Source organism: Octopus bimaculoides, chromosome 16 (genome assembly GCF_046866305.1).
Source record: "Octopus bimaculoides isolate indiv1 chromosome 16, ASM4686630v1, whole genome shotgun sequence".
Taxonomy (NCBI): domain Eukaryota; kingdom Metazoa; phylum Mollusca; class Cephalopoda; order Octopoda; family Octopodidae; genus Octopus; species Octopus bimaculoides.
Genome location: NC_142943.1, coordinates 22,491,316 through 22,511,559, shown reverse-complemented (window position 1 = coordinate 22,511,559; position 20,244 = coordinate 22,491,316). Strand labels below are relative to the sequence as shown.

At 38.2% G+C, this 20,244-nt stretch overlaps 1 protein-coding gene across 1 annotated transcript in view; it reads right to left on the bottom strand.

Moving 5' to 3' along the window:
• LOC106881990 (peroxisome assembly protein 10-A) overlaps positions 1-19,166 on the bottom strand; it is a 35,765-nt gene extending 16,599 nt beyond the window's left edge. Inside the window, exon 1 of the mRNA XM_089364253.1 lies at positions 19,088-19,166. Coding sequence (XP_089220379.1) covers positions 19,088-19,090 — 3 coding nt within the window. The 5' untranslated portion in view covers positions 19,091-19,166. The remainder of the gene's footprint in view (positions 1-19,087) is intronic.
• Positions 19,167-20,244: the final 1,078 nt, after the last annotated feature.

Genomic DNA, 20,244 nt, shown 5'->3' with positions numbered 1-20,244 from the left:
GAATGGACAATACAGGTTAGAAGAAAGGGGAAAGCAAACAGTACATGAAGAATTGTCACAAAGGGTGACAATGTTAAAGGCCAAACTGAAAAGATATGATACTAGATGCAAAGGTTTTGAACAAAACAGACAATTTTGTTGGTGTCTTTTTGAGGAAATAGAGGGGGTTCAACATCAGAAAATGATGCCTGATGCAGAAGAAAGCCAAAAAATTGGGGGAGAACTGTAGAACAGGCCAGTGAGACATAAAGAAAGTGCAGAGTGACTAATACAGGTGGAAAGACAACTCACAACTGTGCGAAGACAGAGGGATGTATATATACAATGAGACTGAAGTTTAAAAAAATAGCAAATTGGAAAGGACCTAGCCTGGATGGAGTACAAGCCTACTGGCTGAAGAATTTTATGCAGTTGCATGAAGGGATCACTGCACAACTGGATGAATGCATGGTCACATATCCCTACCAGGATGATAAGTGGACAAATGCTGTTATGTCTCAAGGATTCCTTGAAAAGTAACTTGGCATCAAATTTTCAACCAATAACCTGTTTACCACTTATGTGGAAGTTTATGACTGGTGTCTTGGCAGAAAAGCTATATAATAATCTACAAATTAACAACCTATTTCCAGAAGAGCAGAAAGGAAGCAGGAAACAAAGTAGGGCAACAAAAGACCACTTATTCGTTTATTCTTTTACTTGTTTCAGTCATTTGACTGTGGCCGTGCTGCAGCACCACCTAGAAGGGTTTTAGTTGAACAAATACACCATGGGACTTATTCTTTTAAGCCTACTACTTATTCTATCAGTCGCTTTGCCGAACTACTAAGTTATGGGGATGTAAACACTACAACACCAGACAGTGATGGGGGGACAAACACAAACGCAAAGACACACACACACATAGATATATACATACATGTATATATATATATATATATATATATATATATATATATATATATATATATATATACGACGGGCTTCTTTCAGTTTCTGTCTACCATATCTACTCACAAGGCTTTGTTTGGCCTGAGGCTATAGTAGAGGACATTTATCCAAAGTACTAGGCAGTGGGAATGAACTCAGAACCATGTGGTTGAGAAGTTGGCTTCTTACTACATAGTCATGCTTGCACCTATTAGTTGATAAAATGATAATTAGAAATTGTAGATGCAGACTGACAAGACAGAATGTAGCATGGATAGATTGCAAAAAAAGCATATGACATGGTACCGCACAATTGGACAAATAAAACAATGAGCATGTTAGGAGTGGCAGAAAATATGGAGAAAATGGTTAATGAAAGTATGAAACATTGGAATATCGAATTGATTGGAGGAATTTTGGAGAGCCACTGAAGATGTATGTGCAACAAAATCCTGGGCTTTGTTAAAAAAAAAGGCAATTAAAAAAAATAAACAGAGAGCATAATTGTAGCAGCCCAGGATCAGGTGATCAAAACAAACTTGAGGAAAAATGTATAAGGGGAGAATGTGTGGAAGCAATGGAATGAGATGTGTGGAACTTGGAATGAGACATGACACACCCTGTTGTAGAATGTCTCAAGCTGGCACAGGAAGAATATAGAAATGGAAGCATGACCAAGTAGTAAAAGTTTTACACTGGAAGCTTTGCCAGAAATGGGGACTTGAAGCTGGAGACACATGGTATGAACATCGAGTCAAAAGAGTACTGGAGTCAGAGAACTAAAATTCTGTGGGACTTTCCCATACAAAAGGACAAGAAGCTAGAAAATATTAGGCCAGACATAACAATAATAGACAAGGAAAAGCAAGAGTGCCCACAAATTGATCCATCATGTCTGATTCCAGGACTGTAAAGAAACAAGACAAAAAATGAAAAAAATACAATCCCTTAAAATTTGAAATTGCAAGAATTTGGAATATGAAAATTGTAAAGATTGTGCCTACAATAATTGGTGCATTGAGAACTGTAAGCAAAGATATAGACAAATGGTTGAAGGAGATTGGAATAGAACATCCTATAGAGCTTCTACAGAAAGTCTGCCCTTAAGGACATGAAAGATTATTAGGAAGGTCTTAAGCACTTGAAAGACTATAGAAAGATGATGGATACCAAAGGTTACAGATAGTAACCTGCTACCCACATAAATTCTATCAGGAATAAGAATGCACCTGAGTCAAGTCAATGATAATGGTAATAATAATAATAATAATAATATTTTAAAAGGATTGGCATTAACTCTTCACAAAGGTGAATAAACAAACAAAGAGTGCAGTGCAATTAATTGTAATAGATATTTTATTGGTTTGAATGATATTTAAGACAGCTTGCCTGTCTTTGTTGAGTTCAAAATGAAAAGTGATACATGGAAATTCAAAATTATAGAAATTCAAAAGTTTCAACAAGGAGATTCTGCATTCCCAGTTTCAAGGAATGACATCAGTCTTCAATTTTCAATTTTACAACTGACAAAAATAAAATAAGAACATTTAGTAAAACAGTTTTGAGAAAATATCATGAAATTCCCCTGTCATTTTGTTCATTCCTTCAGGGCATGATGTTAATAGCTCACAAACATTCTTATCCTCATACATTTTGAGGACTGAAAGTGTAGTAGATTCAGAATATTTTCTGAGAACATGCACACTCAAGTCTTTTTAAAATTGCAGCTGTTTGGTGTACAATGTTCAGCAAGTTTTGTTGAACTACTGTTATTGTGCCTGATGTCATATCTGTGCCCATTAAATCTTTTGTTTAATTGTTCCAATGTACAACCAACATAAATTGTATTTGGTGTGTTCTGCTGTGTACACCAAATGGGAATCTCTATAAATCCCACCTTCTGTATAAATAACATTACCGTTATGATTCCTGATGGAATTGACTTGAATCATGTTATTGCATAATGAAAAGGGCTTACCTCACTTGCAACTGTTTTTCAAGGTAAAGCATGCAAAAATTTCAATGTTAGTTTTTTTGGAGTCAGAAGTAGAAGTTAATAGTTCTCTTATATTTTTATTCCGTCTAAAGGCTACAATAGGTGCTGAGGGAATATTTGTTTGAAATGAGGCTATTTTTCTGCAACATGCTTGTAACTTTCATGTAACACTTTTGAAATGCAAGCAAAATTTCTGTGTCAGTTAATCACTAAAGGAATTATATCACATATTTTACTTTGCTTGTTAAAATTATGCATGAAGGTTTGACTTTCCTTGATAATCTTAGCTATGTCATTTGCAATTTCCTTTAATCGTGATTCACTGTAACCATGTTTGACATGATGGTGTACAAAAGCATTTGCATGTTTCCAGTAATCGCCTATATCTGTACAAATCCATTTTATCCTCAAAAATTGGGATTTTGGATTTGATCAAATTATATGATGTGGATGATTGGAGCAGCGGTGGAGGTAAATGTGGGATGATGTGGGTTTTCAAAATAGCTTTGTCACTATGCTGCCTTGAGAAAACTTAACTTTTGTGTCCAAAAACTCAACACTAGTTTTTGCAAAATTAGATGTAAATTTAATGTTGGGCTTAAAGCCATAGTTTTTAGCATAATAGTCACAAAAGTGCAAGAAGTCAATTAAACTATCCTGTGATTCATCCCAGACAAAAAAGATGTCATCAATGAACCGTAACTAGAGTATTGGTTCATGAACAAGTAGGGATTTGAATGTCTTCAGTAACTGTGTCTCGAATTTCATCATGAAGACATTAGTGAAATTAACTGCCATGGAGATACCTATGGTGCAATCCCTTGGTTGGTTGTAAAATTTTTGTCCAAATTTCATTGTATTACTTTGTAACACAAACCTCAATAGCCTACACAGAAAATTAGATGGAATACTTCGAAAGCATTCCTGCATGCTTCCACCCCTTCATTATGGTCAATATTTGGATATAAGGAAGAAACATCTATGGCTTTCAAAAAACAGACATTGCTTTGGTACTTAGAAAAGTTGTTGACTTTATACACAAAATCAAAAGTATCCTGAATATAGGAACTTGACATTTTTGCAACAGGGAGTAGAAAGCCGTCCAACCACTCTGAATTTTGACTGCACAACATTCATATCCACTGCAAATTGAGTGCATTGGAGGAAATCTTTCGAACCTTTTGTGCATTTTAGGGAGACCATAAAATACAGGTATTCTCTTTTCTGAATGTAAAATCCTGGATTCAGCCTTATTAATGAAATTGTTTTCCTCCATTTCCAGAATTATTTTGTCAAGTTTCTCTCTGTAATTGGGGTTTGGATTGACAGGTAATTCTTTATGTGAAGTTTTGTCTCCTAAAACTTCTTCACAAGCTGAAATATACTCATTCTTGTCCATAATTACAATAGCACCTCCCATATCCACCATGTCAAAAACAATAGAATCATTATTAGCTAGATGAGGGAGTGCATAACGCTGGGAATTTGTGAGGTTATTCCAGGACTACTTTCCCTAATGCTTGTCACACAAGATTCAAGAAATTCCAGTAGTGCTTGTGAATGTCCATCCCAAACTTTATCTGGATACCAATTGGGATTCTTTTCAATCCAATTATGCCAGATTCGATCATCAATATTTTTATTTTCAGCAAGCATAGGGTTTCTGACTCCTCGTTATCATTTCTTTCAAAAAAAATATTCTTTCAGTTTAGGACAGCAGACAAACTGAGCTAGTTTATTTTTGTCAAAATTCTTAGCGGTTGGGCAGAAACTCAGTCCAAGCTTCTAAGACACAGATATCAGTCGAGGCTCTAAGACATAGAAACTCAGTCCAAGCTCTAAGACACAGAAAGTTTTAGTTTAGATAAAGTTATGACTGGCTTATTCTCTAGTTTGATGGATTTTCTTGGACAAGTGTTTTTCATAGTCTTACTTTCATTAGATTCCTGACTACCTTTTGGGTTTTGTTCTGATTCTTCACTTAAAACACAGATCCTATTAGGTGATAAAAATTGTTCTGAGTGCTCATGTGAGAAGTCATAACTTTTAGTTGTCTTTCTAGGAGTAATCCATTCCTGGGTGGGTGCACAAAATGACATGAGAATTTCATCATATTTACACAAAACTGCTTGATGAAATATTCTTCTTTTTCCTTTTCTATTTTCTTTTCTTTTTTCTTTTTGCATTGTCTATTTACATTTGCGAGGAGTTACACCAATCCTTTTAAAATATCAAAATCAAATAGACTGAGATGTAAATGCGGGTCCTATGGTTGTAAAGATCAGCTACTCATCAATAAGATGATCTTGGAAGATTGTGACAAACAACACAAGAACTTGTCGATAGCCTGGATAGACCATAAAAAAGCTTTTGATAGTCTACCACATCACTGGATTAAGAAATGTCTGGAAATTTATAAAATGGCACCTAATCTGCGAAACTTCTTATCTCTAAGTATGAGATCATGGAGAACCACAGTGACTTTGAACTGTGACAATGAATCTCTCAATGCTGGAGATGTAAGACTTTCATGTGGTATTTTCCAGAGTGACTCACTGTCACCACTTGTCTTTTGTCTAGCCTTAATATCTCTCTCGAAATTGTTTGATGATGTACAATATGGCTACAAAAGTTTTGATAAAAATATAAATCATCTCTTTTATATGGATGATTTAAAGCTCTTTGCAAAAACTGACCAACAACTAAAGGGCTTACTAGCAAATGTTAAACAGTTCAGTGATGACATCAGGATGGAATTTGGCCTTGATAAATGTACAAAAGCTACCTTTATCAGAGCAAAAATGATAGAAACATCCAATGCTAATCTTGACCAACAGAATATCATAAAGGAGTTAGAAACAGTGGAGAGCTACAAATAACTAGAGCTCATACCAGTTCTCTGTTACTTCATATTGGTATTTACGGCATAAGAGCCAATGAAGATACACACACACTTTATCGTGGCAGCATTTGTATTTTATTTGTGCAAGGCTCTCACATTCACTTACCAAGTGAATCACATTTTCCACACTCTTTCCACAGAGTCTGCATTTCTGGGTGTCAGAAATTTTATAGATGTTATACTTCACTGAATTGGTAGCGAGAGCTTGGTCTTGTGCAGCAATGATCAGGTTTTCAATAGTACACTTCAAATCACCTCACTCGAGCCATGCCCATGATGCTGTATTATCCTTAACATCTTGTGTATTCCTTTCAAACTGTCCATGCATTCTCATTTCAGGGTCTTCTTTTCTCTTCTCCTCAGCTCTTTGGTTAAACTCTGCCTTGCCCATCATTTCATCTGCATTTACATCCATATTTTTTGAAGCATATTGCAGTAGGTCTTCATCACTATTTATCAAATACTCAGCAAGCGTTTTCCTTTCGCTCCTTTATACAATGGTCTATACTAATTAGTCCTCTGCCACCATTCTTTCTTTTCATATACAGTCTGTTTATATTTGCTTTAGGGTGTAGCGTCCCATGCAGCGTCATCAACTTTCTCATCCCTCTATCCAGTGTTGATATTTCCTCTTTAGTCCATTTGAGGATGGACGTACTATATCTGACCACCACAACTGCCCAGATGGTCATTGCGGTAATCAAATTTTTGACTTTCAGATTAAATTTCAACACCATCTTCATCCTTTTTTGATATGTCTCACTGACCTTGACTTACATTTCTCTGTGTAGAATGTCATCCAGCTCCAAAATCCCTAAATATCCATACCCACTACCATCAGGTTCACTCATGGTCTCTCCTGATGGTAACCGCAATCCTCTGCAGGCTGCTTTCTTCCTTCCTTTCATATTAAGTACATTTGGTGATCCCAAATTCCATACTGATGTTCCTACCACACTTCTGGACTGTTTTGGTTAAGGAACCTAACTGTTTTTCAGATTTCCCAAACAATTTCAGGCCATCCATAAACAGAAGATGGTGCAATGATGGGCTTTTCTTCCCACATCAGTAACCCATCTTAACTTTCCTAAGTGTCATTGTTATGGGTATTAGTGCAATTACAAAAAGTAATGGAGAAAACGAGTCACCTTGGAAGATTCCCCATTTTAATATTAACTTCTCGAAGGAATACATTACTTGAGTTCAATTTGGTTTTCCACTCTTTCATGCTATGCATCAGAAAATTTGTGACGTTGTCAGCACCACCAAACATCTGCATGCATTCAACAATCCAAGAATGAGGCATCATATCATATGTCTTCTTAAAGTCAATCCAAGCCATAGACATGTTTGCATGATGTTTTTTACAATGCCCCTGAGAACTCTTCCTACATCCTTTTTGTTCCCTTGGCAGTATTTCTTCCTGTGCCAGGAAAATGTATGTCTTTGCCAGACATATTCCAGTGAGTATCTTCCAGATTGTGTTTAGGCATGCTAAGAGATGATAGTTTCCCACAATATTCTCCTTTCTTCTATCTTTCATTACAAGTGTTGTCCTCCTAGTCACCATCCACACAGGGACTGTACCTTTCTGGACACACTCATTCAATTGGGCTGCTAGTCTTCATGCACCACGTGGCATCTCTTCAGTCAGAAGCCATGAATCCCATCTGGTCCTATTATTGGACAATAAGAAGAGTGCAATGCAATTTGTAATAGATTGCTTATTTAACGGTTTGAACTGCATTCCTATTGTCGTAGAAAGACATCATCAATTTTCAATTTTGTAACTAGTAGAAAGAAAAAGAATATTTAACTGAACAGTTTTGTGTAAATGTGATGAAATTCCCCTGACATTTTATTCAGCCTTTCAGGGCGTGATTAGTCCTTTTCTTTTACTCTTTTATTTGTTTCAGTCATTTGACTGCGACCATGCTGGAGCACTGCCTTTAGTTAAACAAATCGACCCCAGAACTTATTCTTTGTAAGCCTAGTACTTATTCTATTGGTCTCTTTTGCCGAATCACTAAGTTATAGGGACGTAAACAAACCAGCATTGGTTGTCAAGCAACGGGGGGGGGGGGGGCAACACACACATGCAAACATACACACATATACACATACATATGTGTGTGTGTGTATGTGTGTGTGTGTGTAAAATGGCCTTCTTTCAGTTTCTGCTCACAAGGCTTTGTTCGACCCAAGGCCATAGTAGAAGACACTTGTCCAAGGTGCCATACAGTGGGACTGCATCCAGAACCATGTGGTTGGTAAGCATGCTACTTACCACACAGCTACTCCTGTGCCTAAAACTCAAGTTTCTGTGTGGTTACCCATCTTCGGTGTGTGTTAACCACCAGCTATTCTCTTTATTATGATCATACAATCAAACATAGAAGGGATGGCACAGGACACTACAAACATTTAAGAGAGTCATTTAGCGAATTTTTTCAAATCGTTTTTTTTTTAAAGAAAATATATCAAATTAAAAATAAAAAATAACTTATGTAATTTGAAAAACTAATTTTCCTTCACATTTTCCCCTTTTTTGGGGGCTTACTGTCCAATGGCTACACCTTGCTTTTTACCATGGATGGATTAAGAAGGGACATTCATTCCCAACTTCCTTACCACATCCTTCCATCTTTTCTCATGTACTCTTCTTGACAGGTGCCTCCTCTCCAGCCCTATCTTGCTTTTCATGTGACACCTGAAGTATTGTAACATTCCAGAGCCGGAGATGAAGGCTCCTGTCTTCATACCTTGCATTCTAGTTCTCCATGCACACTCTTTCATGACTGCGACTATACATAGAAAACAAACCCCACCAACCTTAGTCCGGTGGGCAGTACACTCTTGACCACAGACTCAGCCGATAGCTGTACTCTTCCCAGGTGTGACAACACGTGTTCTACGTAAATTGTCAACTCCGAAAGATGGGTGCACTGTACAAGAGCATGCAGGATAGTTTCCTTATCCTGCCCACATCTTGGACATTTGGGTGGCATTGAAATTCCATGCCTGGAGAATTTCTCATGATCAGGAAACGCATTCCTGAAACACTGCCAGGTCAGGGATCTTTGGTAATTATCCAAATACCCCGCACTGAAAGTGTTCCAAAACAGGTTGGAAAGCTGGTTCTCATCGAGCCCCAGCGTCCCTCCTAGAACATCGTCACTTTTGAACTCTACCAACCCTTTATAAAATGCAGAGGTGGTATTCCTGCTGCCGGCCTTACCCGCCTTGTGGGTTAGTGCAAGTGCCTGCCGATATTCCCTTTGCCATTCAGTCATCTTTTGTCTTTTAATCAAACCGGGTTTAAATTCCTCCAGGGAGGCTGGTCATAGAAAGAATTCCCCTGCAAGCGAATTCCACACCTGATCACTATCCAGGTAAAGCCAGAGATGCCTTAGTCTCAGTGCATGTCTGCACATCAACAACCACAGCATCTCTAGGCCACCTTTTAATGGTTTTTGACAGCACACGGAGTGCCTCACAAGCAGCTTTCCCCTCCACAAAAAGTGGAAGAGAATCCAAACCAGCTTGTTTAGCCACGAATCGGGGCAAAGGACAACGGTCAGGTGGTATGTGATAACAGACGCAATAAACGTCTGCACCACCTCTGCCCTCCCTTTCAAGGACAGCGCTCTTCCGGACCAGGTCCGGGTTAGCACCTTTACCTTGTTCATCATCTCACTCCAATTCTTCTCCGTCTGGGAGCCCGGACCAAACCAAACTCCGAGCAACTTAACAGGACCATCCGTCCAGTGTCTTATGACACTGGACGATATCGGCTTGCTGCTCCAGGTGCCGAGCCGCAAACCGACAGTCTTGTCCTTGTTAACTTTTGCCCCTGCCACCGTCTCGTATCTTCTGATTGCCTCCGCTACGCGAGGTAGCTGAGTCATCTTGGATACAATGATGGTGACGTCATCCGCATATGCTGAGACACTCTTCCCACATCTGATTTCATTAGAGGAGCTTCCCAAATTCTCCAGCTTCTGCAGCAATGGCTCGAGAATCAGTACATACAGGAGCGGAGACAGGGGGCACCCTTGACGAACTGAACACTTGATCTCGAACGGTTCCGACAGGTAACCGTTCAGTTGGACTGTGGATTTGATGCCACCATAAATGGCCTTGATCCAACCGCAGAAATCTGGGCCGAGCCCAGCCACCTCAAGGACTGCCGCCAGGTACCAATGATCAACCCTATCAAAAGCTTTGCTTTGGTCTAAATGGACCAGTGCCCCACCTTTACTGGATACTTTACCCACCCTGTCTAAGGTGTAGCGTAATAGATGAAGATTGTCCTGGATCAACCTGCCAGAGATGGCACAAGTTTGCGCATTTCCAACAAGTTTCTCTGCAACAACTGTCAACCTTTTTGCTAGCACCTTGGCCAAAATCTTTAACTCTACATCTAGTAGAGTTATGGGCCTGAAATTACTAATATGATCCCCGTTGCTCAGGTCTTTTCTAACCAGTGTTACCACTCACCAACTCATAGAGCTGGGAATTCGCCCATTCTATTGCCAGTTTGTGTACACGCAAGCCAGCAAATGTTCGAACAAGCCCGGCATACTAATATAGAACTTATAGGGCAGACCATCCAGTTCCGGTGACTTGTCCCGAGCGCATTCAGCCAGCACCTCTTTGACCTCCGCAGCTGTGATCGGCCCTTCACAGCACTCCTCCTCACGCGACAAGAGTCGCGGCCCGTTGGCCAGGAAATCCCTTAAGGGCTCCCCATGGTCCAACGCCTTGCTTATCCCAAACAACTGGGCGAAATGCTGATGAAAGGCCTTCTGCATCTCCTCCTGTCCATCGATCACACACCCCTGTTCGTCAATTAAAGACTGTACAAAGGTTTCTCTGCCTCTCTGACTCTCCACACGACAGGCCCATCCAGCAACATTAATGCCTTCTCTACCCGTCATGCGTAATTTAGCCCTGACTCTACACCCTTTGTGTTTGGCTTGGAGGTGACGGAATAATACCGTTCTCGCCACCAACACTCTGGATGCAGAGCCAGATGCTATGGCCTCCTCTAATTCCTTAGTTAACTGCCCTTCTATTCTAGTCCTCTCTAAACTTGGCTCTTTACTAAATCTAAGAGACTCTAATCGAATGGCTCGTTTGAAGGCACACCACCATCTGTTATTTATGATGGCTCTGCATAATGCCCTCTGAACTAACTCCTTAACCTGGGTACGGAAGACTTTACTAGTCAAAATAGACTTGTTCATCTTCCAGTACCCGGGTCCCTGTCTATGACACTTAAGTAGCTGTACCTCACACGTCACAAATTTGTGATCCGTGTAGGAGGTACAATGAAAATGTGGACAACTAACTATATCACTATCACTATCTTTTATGATAACCCTATCTAAGTAAGACCTGAGTGAACCGTCGTTATTAGACCATGTCCACTGTGGAACGAGCGGTTCATCCAATCTGTAGCGGTCTACAAGTTTATAGCGCGCTAGTAGCCTTTTTAGGCCAGGGCTACCTTTTCTGTTATTCAAGCCAACACTATCCACTCACGCATCAAGAATAGTGTTGAAGTCTCCTGTTAAAACTAAAGTTTTCGACATTACTAAGAAATTCTCCAAGTCTTGAAAGAAAACCATTTGTCTGTCCTCTTTTGAAGCATAGACTGCCACCAACCTGAAGGACTGATTACTCACATGTGTCACATCTAGAACAACCAGCCTACCTTCTGGGTCTAGAAAGACTGTACTTACCTGTACATCCAAGCTTTTTTTGAACAGCACCACTATGCCCCCACCCCTTCCTTGACTCAGAGAAATAAATTTCTCATAATTGTTCAGAAGAGGCGAGAACGCCTGTGGATCGTTCGATTTGGACTCAGTCACAACACATATATCTAACTTTCATGAGCTGAAGTCATCTAGGAAGCATGTCTGCTTCCATTTTGACCCCAGGCCACGCACATTTACACACCCTAACTTAATCCCCATGATAAAAAGTTACAATATTTACCTTTTAAACTTGAGGAGGGGCTGCACGACTTTCGTCGTCCCTCTCCTCCTGTTTCTTCTTTTTCTGCTGTAGCCGTTGGTGCCAAAACAATTTTCTCCTTGACAATATATTGACTTACGTCAAAAATGTCTTCAGTGTATCTCTTTGTTTAAACTGTTCGTAATGTTCCATATTGAGTCTCGCCTGCCGCAAATGAAGCAGTTTGCCTTTAATAGGTCCCCAAGTAGTATATTTCTTCCTTGTTATAAGGTCCTGAAGCACTTCATTTTTTTATATTATAAGAAATTATTTTCTCGCCTTGTGTGTATTTTGGGGGAGGGTTGGAGGTGGGTCTTGATTTGGAAGTGGATGGGGGGGGGTTGTGTGTTTTGCAGCATTTCTTTTCGTTTTCTTGTAAGAGTCTGGGGCAAGGGATTTTTTTTTTCTTTTATGGGATACTACAGTAAAATCCATCTCTTCTTCTGTTGTTACATTTCCTTTTTCTTGTATATTCACTTGTGGTTTTTCTTTTTCTTGTTTCTCTTTCTCTTGAGTTTTTCCTGTTTTAACTGTATCATTTTTCTTGTTAGTTTTTTCCTCTTTCTCTTGCAGGTCTTTTTCCTGTTGGGGAGGAACCTCTGCTTTCTTTTGTGTCAGCTTCTTTATTTTCTCACATTCGGAGCAGACGTGACACTTCTCACCACATTTAAAACATCTGGGTTGCCGTCCCTCCACCGACACTCTTGCACTGAGTCCCTCTCCTATAAAAATTCTGTCTGGTTTAGATTCAAGGGTCTCGTTAGAGGCTTGTACTAGCAATTCTAGGGTCTGCCCCTTCCAGTTGAGAGCCTCTCTCTTTTTCCTCTGCATCATAAATCAATGCTGTGTGACCTACAAATCCCACTCTTAGGACCAGATTAACACCCATAGTGACCCTAATGACTAAAAAGATTTTCCTGCCCCTGTATTGGATCTTTTTTCGTTTTCTTCCAACCACTTGAAGGTTTATCTTGCTCCAATCCACTCAACTGCCAAAATGAGTTGTAGCTGTAATTCAGAGGGGCCAGCCTGGTCATATTCTGTGTGAGACAGAATCTCCATGAAAACTATGTTAATGATATGCATGTCTGTGGAGTACTCAGCCACTTGTGAGTTAATTTTATCCTTGTGTGGTAATGAAAAAAGTGACATCCAATATTTGCTGTGTCTATGTATCTTTGAATCAACTCTTCTTTGGATCTATGTATCTACTGTCTCTCTCACTTTCTCTCTTTCTCTTTCACTTCCTCTGTGTCTCTTCTCTCTCCCACTTTCAATTTAACAACTTTTCTTTTGATCTATATATCTACTTTTCTTGTGATGTGATAAGCATTTAAAAACACAAAATGAATGCCATCACCACTTACTGTCTCTTTCACTCTCTCTCTTACCTCCTCTCTCTCGCTTTGCTACTGACTTCTTCCTTTGAAGTACGTGTGACACTTACCACAGGTACGTACAAAAACAAACAAAACATATTAATATTATTGATGATGATGATGATGATGATGATGATGATGATGATGATGATGATAATAATTTTGGCACAAGGCTAGCAATTTCGGAGGTGGGGGTGCATCAATTATATAGACCCCAGTGTTCAACCAGTACTTATTGCACTGACTCTAAAAGGATGAAAGGCAAAGTCAACTTTGACTGAATTCGAACTCAGAATGTAAAGAAAGATGAAATGTCAGTCATTAAGCATTGCCTGTTGTGCTGATGATTCTGCCATCTCACCACCTTAATAATAATAATAATAATAATAATAATAATAATAATAATAATAATAATAATAATATTGTCTCTGGTTGCCTAGTTCTGGCCAATAAGGAATACATCCATAGACATGAGAGAATTGGGATTGGAAGCTGTTCCAGCACTATGGAATGACAACAGGAAAAGATGGTATAAGCATACCCCACAAAAGGTCTCAGAAAATGACAAAGCAACGATACTCTGGAATATGCCAATACAGAGAGAGAGAGAAAGAGAGAGAGAGGGGAGAGAGAGAGAGAGGGGGGAGAGAGAGAGAGAGAGAGAGAGAACGAGAGAGAAAGAGAGAGAAAGAGAGAGGGGGAGAGAGGGAGATAAAGGTTAATAGGCTAGATATTGTTATCATGGACAACCAAGAAAGAAAATGATTCCGAATTGACATATCATTCCCAACAGATGACAATGCATCTCTAAACATATTGGAGAAACTCTCAAAATACAAAAATCTAGAAACAGAGATAACCCAAATGTGGGGCTTGAAGACAGAAATAATTCCTATAATAGGTGCATTAGACATGGTTAAAATATATACAAATACATAACCAGAACACCAGGGCTTACAAATATATGTAGCATACAGAAAATAACACAGCTAAGCACTACACTCATCCAACATAAAGTACATTCAATACAGTAAAAATAACAACACTAAAACAAACTACAGCATGTACTTAAGGCACACAAAACTGTGCTAGGTAGTGCAGTGAAAGCACATAATAAAAATATAGCTGCCTACAACAGTAGCTCTCTAAAATATGAAAAATTAATCCGATAACAACATGAAAACCAAGCTGAAATTTACTAGGAACCAGGCATAAATGATGTTGAATGCACAAAAATCTGGTAATACAACATTTACTTTACATATTATTTTTGATTATCACATAGAATTAATGATTAAATAACACATGCATGATACTGTGTATTTAAATAAGAAGCTTTCTCTAATGGTGATAATGATAAAGGTAGTGATAATAATGGTAGCAATAATAATAATAATAATAATAATAATAATAATAATGATGATGATAATAATAATAATAGTGAAAACGAAAGCCATCCCCATTAGAAGAGGAATATTCCAGGGAGACACGCTCTCTCCACTCCTGTTCTGCCTGGCACTCACACCTTTAACCGAATTGCTAAATAGAACTGGATGCGGATACAAAAGTTATGGCATAACAGTCAGCCACCTTTTATATATGGATGACCTAAAATTATACGCTAGAAATGACAAAGAGCTGGAAACACTACTACAGACAATACATGGCTTTACCAAGGAAATAAATATGAAATTCGGATTAGAAAAATGTGCCAAAGCAACCCTGAAAAGAGGAAAATTAGTTAAAAGTAGCAACATCACACTAGATAAAGCCAATGAAATAAGAGAACTAGACGAAAGCCAGCCATACAAATATTTAGGAGTCAATGAACTAGATAGGATACAACACACACAAATGAAAGAAAAAATAAAGAAAGAGTACTAATAGACGAGTTAGATCAATACTAAAAACAGAGCTCAATGCTAAAAACAAGATAATATGTATTAACACTTTAGCTGTCCCAGTTATAAGTTACAGCTACAATATCCTTAACTGGACACTAAACGAACTATCTAAAATAGACAGGAAAACAAGAAAAATAATGACAGGATATAGGATGCACCACCCAAAATCTGACATAGAAAGGCTCTATATACAATGCACAGAAGGTGGCAGGGGTCTTATACAGCTGGAAAACTATTATAAAATAACCACCATAGGACTGCAAAAATACCTACTCCAGAAGCAAGGGAAACTAATACAAATAGCCACAAAACACGAGCAAAACAAAAAACTGTTTTCAGTATTTAAGGAAGCTGACAAATACAAACAAGAAATTATACTACCTAACAAATACGAAGAAGAAGAAACAACAAAAGCTATAAAACAAATGAAATCCAAACTAAAACTAGAACAGCAATGGACCATGATAAAACGATGGCAAGAAAAGCCCCTACATGGTAAATACTGGGCTAAACTAAATGCAAAAGAAATAGACAGAGAAAAATCCCAGCAATGGTTGAGAAGCTCAGGACTCAAGGCAGAGACTGAAGGATTTTTAATTGCTGCACAAGACCAAAGCCTCCCCACCAGAAATTACCAAAAACATATAATGAAAAGAAACATAACAAGTAACTGTAGAATATGTGGAGATGAACAAGAAACAATAAATCATATTATCTCTGGCTGCCCAGTCCTGGCTAAGAAGGAATATATTCACAGACACAACAAAGCTGGGACCTATACACACTGGAAGCTATGCCAACACTATGGAATAACAACAGAAAAAAGATTGTATAAACACACGCCAGAAAAGGTCACAGAAAACGAGAAAGCAACCATACTCTGGGATATGCCAATACACACAGATAGAGAAATTAAGGCAAATAGACCAGATATAGTTGTCAAAGATCATGAAGAAAAAAAATGCTTTCTAATTGATGTATCAATACCAGCAGATGACAACATTTCCCTAAAAGAAATGGAAAAACTTTCAAAATACAAAGACCTGGAAATAGAAGTAACTCGAATGTGGAATCTAAAAACAGAAACAATTCCTATCATAGTAGGTGCCTTAGGTATAATAAAAAAAATATTCAGACAAATACATAACAAAAACACCAGGACTTACAAATATATATAACATACAGAAAATTGCACTACTGGGCACTGCACACATCCTACGCAAAACACTTTCAATACAGTAACCATAAGAGCATCACAGCAAACCACAGCACATACCCAAGGCACACAGAGCTCCGCTCGGTAGTGAAGTGAAAGCACGTTATAAAAATAAAACTACTGAACATACCAGCAGATGACAACGTTTCTCTAAAAGAAATGGAAAAACTTTCAAAATACAAAAACCTGGAAATAGAGGTAACTCGAATGTGGAATCTAAAAACAGAAACAATTCCTATCATAGTAGGTGCCTTAGGTATAATAAAAAAATATTCAGACAAATACATAACAAAAACACCAGGACTTACAAATATATATAACATACACAAAATTGCACTACTGGGCACTGCACACATCCTACGCAAAACACTTTCAATACAGTAACCATAAGAGCACCACAGCAAACCACAGCACATACATTTTTCCATATATTCCCCACCAAATTTTCTTTTGTCGCCCTTGAACTTTTCAAAAAGCTGAAATGGCCAGTTTAAATCCTGAAGAGAGAGTTGCAGGTGCAGACGTCTGTCTACTAACCATCCAGACTACTACTATTACTATAGATAGTGGCAGTAGCAAAGTCAGCAATTGCCAATCCCTTTACTTCAGCTACAGAAGGTAGCTCAGACAAAGACAGAAACAACAACATAATCAGCAACATAAGAATAAAAATGATGAAAACAACACTGTTACTATGATTATAGAAGGTAGTTGCAAGGACAAAAGCAACAATGATAACGGTAATAATAGTGATAATAAAAGTGGTAGCGACTTCACTTTTCTTTTGGTACCCTGAACTTAATCTACCGAAAGATATAACAATTTAGCAATGGAATCTCTGAGAACTCATTTGGCATGATAGAAAAAAATCAGTTAAATCTCTCTCAAATCACACCTAACATCTAACAGAAAGCACACATTGGATAATGTAATTTTGTATGCTGCTGTTTATGCAAACAACTCAGAGAATTGGTGCCACTCCTGCCCCGCACAGGTTAGTGTAACCTCTGCATCTGTAGGAGTCCTGCGACAAGTTATACAGGGTGAGCTTGGAGTCCCTAAGCCTTGGCTGGCAACCAAGTTAGAGCTGGTGTTGGAAAAGGGGTGATCCTTTACGTGAAACTTTCAACTAAACACACTTGGACAACAAATCTTGTAGGAAATCATTCTCAGTCATTGCAGTGACAGAAGCTAATACCTGTCCAGTTAATGGTGTGAACAGGAAAACTCCCCTGGGTATCCAAGACATTGGAGCTCTCATGCCTGGCAGAGGGCATTGGTGTGGAAAACCAGACTCCATCCAGTCCTGGACCTTTTACTAGTCAAAATATGCAATGTGCTTGCAAATGCATGTTGTCTGTCAAAAAAGCAATTAAATGTCATGAATAAGCCTTGCTAGACAAGAGCAATGGTAAATGTAAAGCTATCACAAAAATAGTACTAGAACTTTGGAACCAGCTATGTGTGTTCCAGAGTGTTGAAAATGGGCTCATTATTCAGATAAAAAAGATTCAGAATAGAGGCTTTCTTAATGAAGCCCAAATTCAGACAATCAGAGAAAGCTTCTGTAATGATGATAACCTCAAGCAGGATAATGTAGGTGAAAGTAGGCAGATGAAATGGCAAAGTGAAGGTGTAGTAGAGGTGAGCGACTTATGTGGAGGAATTGGAAGGAATCAGTATAATGTAAAGGACCCTGTATTACATGAGGATATGACTGAAGAACAGAGGGACCTAATGATAAGTCTTGAAGAAATAATCATTGCAGATATCAAACTGATGAATTTGAGATGCTTCAATTGTGACAATATGAAATGAGTGACCCAATAGTTTGATGAAATTCTGAAATATATTCCAATGAAAGACCTATCAGAAACAAGGAACTTGATTAGATCTGCAATTTCAGTTAGGTTGGTAAAAATGAGAGGAAAATCAGGCAGACAGAAGGTGCCATGGTGGAAATCGAGAATTGAAAGTGATATTAAAACCTTGCCTGAAGATCTGAGTCGCAGATAAGAATGGTCCAAAAGGCAATGGAAATATATTAAAGAAGCTATGAAGGCATATCTTGAAATAAAATACCATGTAGAAAATAAAGGGTTCAAAACTGTTATTGAAACACTAAAACAACATATTCAAACAAAAGTAGTGAAGATGCAACACTACACTGAATGCATATTGCAGTTCCATCAAAACAGATTATTCACAATCAACCAGAGGCAGTTTTTAGGAGTAATATATCCCCTGACACAGAGAAAACCTGACAATTTTGGAATAACATATGGGGGCAAGAGGTTACCCACAACCATGGTGCTGAGTGGATTTATTCCATGAGATCCGAACTCCAACACCCTGAGAATCAAAGGCAAAGTCATGTATCCAAAACAACAGAGGATGTAATTGCATAGGTACTGAAACTGCCAAACTGGAGAGCAGCAGAGCTAGATGGAATCAAGGCTACTGGCTCAAGTGGTTTAGGTCAGCACATGAATGAATTGCTTTGCAATTAGATGATTGCCTACAAAATGATGTGGTTCCAGAATGGATGGTAGAGGTAAAGACAGTATTGTTGATAAAAGATAGATCAAAGGGCAATTACCAACCCATTGTTTGTCCTCTTATGGAAAGTGTTAACAGGCATCCTCACAAGGAAAATAAATACATTTGTTGCAGAAAACAATCTTATGGCCACAATTAAGAGGAGGAGGGGGAGGAAAAGGAAGTAAGGTAACTCACCATGGTTGAGACTGATGCTCGCAGTGTACTGTCCACCTGAATTATATTCACATACTCCTCTCCCAGTGTCTGGAAACCTGAAACAAAAAAAAATATACCAGAATATAACTAAAATTATCATGAATAATATGTATCTAGACACACGATCTTTACCACAGTACAAAACAATATTTGAACTAGAGTATCAATACAGCATGGGTTATGAATCAATAAATATGTGGTGTCACATTTATATGTATTTAGTCTTGCAAATAAGTAAACAGTTTGAGATGAGGATTAATGATTGTTAATTAACATTTCATCATAATTTGTATACCTTATGGAGCCTAATTTCACAGTGAGACACTATATATTTATTTATTCACAACACACACTGTACTGCTATTCCAGTAATTATTTTTAGGCCATGCTTGATTAAGGAGAGCCTTACCATGGTGTCAAAGTAGATCCTGATGAATGGTTACTTAACAATGGAACTAAAAGAGTTTGATTCTCTTCCTATTCAGCAGAAAAGGCTTTTATTGAGCCTAATTTCTCATAGTGAATTTATATGGATAATACATCATACATATATTTATCCATTGGTACCCTAATGACAGATGGATAGGGGGGGGGGGGTGAGCAGGCAGGCACAAAAGCAAGCAAGCGGACAAGACAGACAGTCAAATTAGTGATAATATACTGAATGTAGGGGCAGTTAATTCAAATATATATAATCATGCAGTGAAAAAAAGACAATATTAGTTAATGACCAATATTATTTCAAATATTCTGTTGAGTTCAGACCTATTTTAACCTTTTTAGATTTCCTTATGCATGTATGTATGTGTGGCATTTTCTTCTTTTTATTTACAAGTATTCTTTTACCAGAAAAGTTATAGCACATTTGATTATGATAAGAATTGGTTTTGTATCAGGAAGAACAACTATTGATGTTATTATCCTAATGAGTCAGCTGCAGGAAGAGTATCTACCCAGGAAAAAACTCCTATAACTTGAATTTCTTGACCTAGAAATGGTTTTTCACAAGGTTTCATGCTCTGTGATTTATTTGGTAGGCACTAAGAAAGATTACAGTAGACAAGTAGCTAGTGAGAGTTGTATAAGCCACATACAGAGATGCAGTCAACGAAATGAGACCTAGTAATGAGTATAGT